Below are 6,803 nucleotides of genomic sequence, written 5' to 3'. Positions count from 1 at the left end.
TAAAAAAAACACTGCTTTAACTGTAAAATTCTGGCGACTGAGCTGCCATTTTTTTTTCAAAGTAAAATGTCCCAAAAAATATATATTGTAATAAATATATTGTAACCATAAAATCAACTTTGGTACTGTTTTTTTCTCATATACAATAAGACACTAAAACATTAAAAAACAAAAATTTAAACAATATTTTATGGTAAAAAAACAACTAACCGCTCTGTTGCTTTAATTTTCCCACTAAATACAGTGTTGTTGTTTCTCCATTCCATTCTATTTATACCATTTTTTAACATGCTGTAAAAAAAACACTGCTTTTACTGTAAAATTCTGGCGACTGAGCTGCCTTTTTGTTTTTCAAAATAAAATGTCAAAAAAATATATATTGTAATAAATATATTGTAACCATAAAATCAACTTTAGTACTGTTTTTTTCATATACAATAAGACACTAAAACATTAAAAAACAAAAATTAAAACAATATTTTATGGTAAAAAAAAACAACTAACCGCTCTGTTGCTTTAATTTTCCCACTAAAAACAGTGTTGTTGTTTCTCCATTCCATTCTATTTATACCATTTTTTAACATGCTGTAAAAAAACACTGCTTTTACCGTAAAATTCTGGCGACTGAGCTGCAATTTTATTTTTAGAGTAAAATGTCAAAAAAAAAATATATGTAGTAAAATATATTGTAACAATATATATTACTCATTGTTAAACGCGGCCCTTTGAGGGCAACCAAGACTGCGATGTGGCCCTTAATCAAAACGAGTTTGACACTCTGATCTGGATGATTGACAGCCAAGAAGGTGGATTTATCATGTGAGCAAGAACTTTACTCTTCATGCTCTACCAGGAGGAAGACTTTAATTACAGCCATGCAGTGATGCACACACACACACACACACACACACACACACACACACACACACACACACACACACACACACACACACACACACACACACACACACACACACACACACACACACACACACACACACACACACACACACACACACACACACAGCTGATAAAGAGCATCTAATGAGCGGTGATGTCATGACGACACAGATGTGGCCGCTCTTTCCTCCCACTTCCTGTCGGCAGCTAAATGCGGGTGATTAAATTGAAACGGATTCAAAAAAACACTTTTTCTTTGGATTTTTCCAGCATTTAAGCAATGTTCCGGTATGGGAAGAGAGCGATAACAGAAGGGTGTTGAGATGTTTTCGAGGAGTTTATTGGAGAAAAATATCTTACAGTATTTGGATATACATATGTACACCTTGTATTTGTGTAACACTAATAAAGAACGGGAATATAAACAGGAAATATTACATCAAAACACATACAAATCTAAATATAGAAAGCACAAAAACTATTTTCTGTGAAGGACAGAAAACTTTATACAAAAAAACGCAAACATGTTTTACTTTTATTTTTTAAGCGATTGCAGCATTCAGGTGATAAAAATACCTGATTATTCCTGGTTTGGTGTATTTTTTTTTTTTTGGTGGTGTTGGTTTTCATCTGCATAAAAAATTACCAACATAGAGACGTGTTGTTCTAGAAGAAATAAAGAAGAAGCTTGGATCCTCTCAGATAACGTACACGTCCGTCTTCTCCCCCAGAAGCCAAAACGTTGTCATTTTCCCTTTGCCCTGAAACACAAACATCACACGTTCATCACCCACTGCACGGATTATTGACCTCCGTGTTGTCTTTTCATCATAAACATGGCTTTTATTGGCTTTTAACAGGGCTTTTAATAATTATAAACATGCTGCATCATTCTTACACAATCATTCAAGCTTAAATCCGCAAGTGTTTGCATATTTTTATAGTGGTTCTCTATTCTATAGTAACATTGTAATACGTAAAGATGTCGTACATTTTCACCTAATTATAGAATAATGTACCCCATCTGCACCTCATGTATTGTAGTACATATTCACCTCATTATGTAATACTGAAGTCAATTTTCACCTCATTATGAAATAACGTAGTACATTTTCACATAATTATGTAATAATGTAGTACATTTTCACCTCATTATGTAATAACAGTACATTTTCAGCTCATTATGTAATACTGTAGTACATTTTCACCCCATTATGTAATAACGTAGTACATTTTCACCTTATTATGTAATACTGTAGTAAATGTTCCCGTAGTTATGTAATTAGTACATTTTCACCTCATTATGTAATAACATAGTACATTTTCACCTTATTATGAAATGCCGTAGTACATTTTCACGTAATTATGTAATAATGTAGTTCATTTTCACCTCTTTATGTAATAACATAGTACATTTTCACCTTATTATGTAATAATGTAGTTCATTTTCACCTCTTTATGTAATAACATAGTACATATTCACCTCATTATGTAATACTGAAGTCAATTTTCACCTCATTATGAAATAACGTAGTACATTTTCACATAATTATGTAATAATGTAGTACATTTTCACCTCATTATGTAATAACAGTACATTTTCAGCTCATTATGTAATACTGTAGTACATTTTCACCCCATTATGTAATAACGTAGTACATTTTCACCTTATTATGTAATACTGTAGTAAATGTTCCCGTAGTTATGTAATTAGTACATTTTCACCTCATTATGTAATAACATAGTACATTTTCACCTTATTATGAAATGCCGTAGTACATTTTCACGTAATTATGTAATAATGTAGTTCATTTTCACCTCTTTATGTAATAACATAGTACATTTTCACGTAATTATGTAATAATGTAGTTCATTTTCACCTCTTTATGTAATAACATAGTACATTTTCACCTTATTATGTAATACTGTAGTACATTTTCACGTAGTTATGTAATTAGTACATTTTCACCTTTTTATGTAATAATGTAGTACATTTTCACCACATTATGTAATAACGTAGTACATTTTCACCTCATTATGTAATAATGTAGTACATTTTCACCTCATTATGTAATAACGTAGTACATTTTCAGCTCATTATGAAATAACGTAGTACATTTTCACCTTATTACGTAATAGTTTATCCCATTTTCATCTCATGTAAAAATGTAGTACATTTTCAGCTCATTATGCAATACTGTAGTAAATGTTCACATCATTATGTAATACTGAAGTAAATTTTCATCTCATTATATAACAATGTACCACATTTTCACCTCATTATGTAATAATGTAGTACATTTTCAATTCATTATGTAATAGTTAATCCCATTTTCATATCATTATGTAAAAATGTAGTACATTCTCACCTTATTATGTAATAATGTAGTACATTTTCACCTCATTAAATAAAAATGTACATTTTTGCCTCATTATGTAATAGTTTATCCCATTTTCACCTCATTATGTAATAATGAAGTACATTTTCACTTCATTATGTAATACTGACGTAAATTTTCACATCATTATAATAATGCAGTACATTTTCACCTCATTATATAAAAATGTACAATTTCACCTCATTATGTAATAATGAAGTACATTTTCACTTCATTATGTAATACTGACGTAAATTTTCACATCATTATAATAATGCAGTACATTTTCACCTCATTATATAAAAATGTACAATTTCACCTCATTATGTAATAATGTAGTACATTTTCACCTCAATATATTATATTGTACCCCATTTTCACCTCATTATGTAATAATGTAGTACATGTTTACCTCATTATATAAAAATGTATATTTTCACCTCATTATAATAATGTAGTACATTTTCACCTCATGTAATACTGAAGTACATTTTCCCCTAATTAAGTAATAATGTAGTACATTTTCACTTAATTATGTAATAATGTAGTACATGTTTACCTCATTATAATAATGTAGTGCATTTTCACCTCATAATGTAATATGTTAATACATTTTCACCTCATTATGAAATAACGTAGGAAATTTTCACCTCATTATGTAATACTGAAGTACATGTTTACCTCATTATATAACAATGTAGTACATTTTCATCCTCGTTATATAATAGTTTATCCCATTTCATCTCATTATGTAAAAATTTAGTAAATTTTCACCTCATTATATAATAATATACCACATTTTCACCTCCTTATGAAATAAAGTAGTACATTTTCACCTTATGTCAGTTTATCCCATTTTCATCTCATTATGTAAAAATGTAGTAAATTTTGAGCTCATTATATAATAGTTTATCCCTCTTTCACCTCATTATGTAATACTGAAGTAAATTTTCACCTCATATAATAATGTACCACATTTTCACCTCATTATGAAATAATGTAGCACATTTTTACCTCATCATGTAATAATGTACATTTCAACTCATTATATTATATTGTACCCCATTTTCACCTCATTATGTAATATTGTACCCCATTTTCACCGCATTATGTAATAATGTAGTACATTTCCACCTCATTTTGTAATACCATAGTACATTTTCGCCTCATTATGTAATAATTTGATACATTTTCACCTCATTATATAATAATGAAGTACGTTTTCACCTCATGAAATAACGCCGATCATTTTCACCTCATTATGTAATAATATAGTACATTTTCACCTCAATATATATGTGGTGCATTTTCACATCATTATATTATATTTTATCCCATTTTCACCTCATTATGTAAAAAGGTACATTTTTACATGTAATAACTAGTGCATTTTTACTGCATTATGTAATAATATAGTAAATTTTTTACCTTATTTGGTAATATAATAATGTCACCCATTTTTACATGTAATAATATAGTACATTTTTTACCTTATTTGGTAATATAATAATGTCACCCATTGTCATCTCATTATGTAATGATGTCGTACATTTTTACTGCATTATGTAATAATGCCACAATTTGTAATAATCTGCCACATTCTTTCTTAAATGCATCAAATGTCTGGCATTTTAAGTTAGGGTTGCGTGTACTTTCGATGTACGTTTAGGGTTAAGAAGGGGTTAAAAACTAAAGAAATTGTGCCCTGGAAGCCATTTGCGGGCCACAGCTAATGTTTTAAAGGCCCACGGCACATTCTAAAAATACTATTAAAATAAACAAAAACATAACAAAAGTGAAATAAGAAAGCTTAAAAGTTAAATGTAATTTGGAAAAATGTTGACTAATAAAACAAAGCTGTTTTTTTTTCCTTTCAAACTGTCATTGCTCAAAACATAATATTGAATCAAAATCAATGTTATTATGAATTATAGAGCTATCCAAGGTTCCCATTACTTCACATCAAATATTCCACTAAGAAAACATTTTTTAGTGGAAGATTTTGCAAATTTGGTAAATAAATAACTAAAAAAATTAATTTTTGTTGTTTTCTCACTGTACTGAAAATGAACCGAACCGTGACCACTAAACCGAGGTGCGTACCGAACCGAAATTTTTGTGTACCGTTACACCCCTACTAAATAGATAGCATTAAAGTCTTATATAAGTAAAATATTTTAATGGTAAAATGATTGAAAAATGTATTAGTAAGTAGTCGTAAAAGTATTTAATGGAAAGAAAAAACAAGAAGGCGAAATGGAAGAAAAATGGTGTTAAAAATTGTATGTTTATTGTGTGAATGTTTCCAGGATTCACACAATAAACATGTGTTCCATCAGCAGTAAAATATGTCCATGTGCTATTTTTGTCTCCAGCATGTTTGACACACTTCATGGTTTTCTTTGCATCATGATTTGTTGTTTTCTATCTTTATTGTCCGCTACCATGATGAGCAAGTCAAGACTTTTTGAAGAATCAAAAGAATATTGTTTAAAAAACAAACAAACACATAATGAGATTGTGAAGTTTGGGCAAAACACTTCCAGTCACAATGTAAACATGTAATGTAAATCATGACAATTGGAGTACAATAAATAGAAATACCGAGTATAAATATTATTAAATAAGTCATGTGATGTACTTGGGGAATGTTCTAGAGTAAGAAATAAAAGGGTTGAGTGAACGTTACCACTGCTTACTTTCATTTCTATGTCTCCTCGTAGTTGAAGATCAAAGTAGCCGAACTCATCCAACACTTCTTTAGTGGCTGAAGATAAGTGAATCTTCAAAGCTGTCAAAAAAAGAACAATATCAGCATTTACTGCAAAAATTCCCATTGTCAGATAGTCAGTATCAATCAGTTCATTAATAAGTTAGTAAGGTCGTCAGGCAGTGAGTTAGTTTGTCAGTTAGTCAGTCAGTAAGTTAGCAAGTCAGTCAGTTAATTATTTAGTTTGTCAGTCATTTAATCAGTCAATCGGCTAGTCAGTGAGTGAGTCCGTCAGAGAGTAAATTAGTCTGTCAGTCAGTTAGTCCGTCAGTTAATTACTTAGTGACTCAGTCAGTCAGTGAGTTAGTCTGTCAATCAGTCAGTGAATCAGTAAATTAGTCCTTCAGACAGTGAGTTAGTTTGGTAGTTAGTCAGTCAACTGACTGACTAACTCACAATCAGTCAGTAAGTTAGTTACTTTTTTAGTTAATTACTTTGTTACTCAGTCAGTCAATTACTTAGTTACTCAGTCAGTCAGTTAGTAAGTCAGTCAGTCAGACAGTTAGTCTGTCAGTCAGTAAGTTAGCTAGTCCGTAAGTTAGTCAGTCAGTTAATTACTTAGTGACTCAGTCAGTCAGTGAGTTAGTCTGTCAATCAGTCAGTAAGTTAGTCCGTCAGTCAGTGAGTTAGTTTGGTAGTTAGTCAGTCAACTGACTGACTAACTCACAATCAGTCAGTAAGTTAGTTCATTTTTCAGTTAATTCCTTTGTTACTCAGTCAGTCAATTACTTAGTTACTCAGTCAGTCAGTTAGTA

At 30.4% G+C, this 6,803-nt stretch overlaps 1 protein-coding gene across 1 annotated transcript in view; it reads right to left on the bottom strand.

The window, feature by feature from the left end:
* Nucleotides 1–1,218: 1,218 nt before the first annotated feature.
* The window catches only part of npr2 (natriuretic peptide receptor 2), a 201,132-nt gene continuing 195,547 nt past the window's right edge, over nt 1,219–6,803 (bottom strand). Inside the window, exons 21-22 of the mRNA XM_061876922.1 lie at nt 5,978–6,069; nt 1,219–1,661 (exon numbers count right to left, since the gene is read on the bottom strand). Coding sequence (XP_061732906.1) covers nt 1,599–1,661; nt 5,978–6,069 — 155 coding nt within the window. The 3' untranslated portion in view covers nt 1,219–1,598. The remainder of the gene's footprint in view (nt 1,662–5,977; nt 6,070–6,803) is intronic.

Source organism: Nerophis ophidion, linkage group LG17, assembly GCF_033978795.1.
Source record: "Nerophis ophidion isolate RoL-2023_Sa linkage group LG17, RoL_Noph_v1.0, whole genome shotgun sequence".
Lineage (NCBI taxonomy): Eukaryota > Metazoa > Chordata > Actinopteri > Syngnathiformes > Syngnathidae > Nerophis > Nerophis ophidion.
This window is presented reverse-complemented; position numbering and strand designations above follow the sequence as displayed.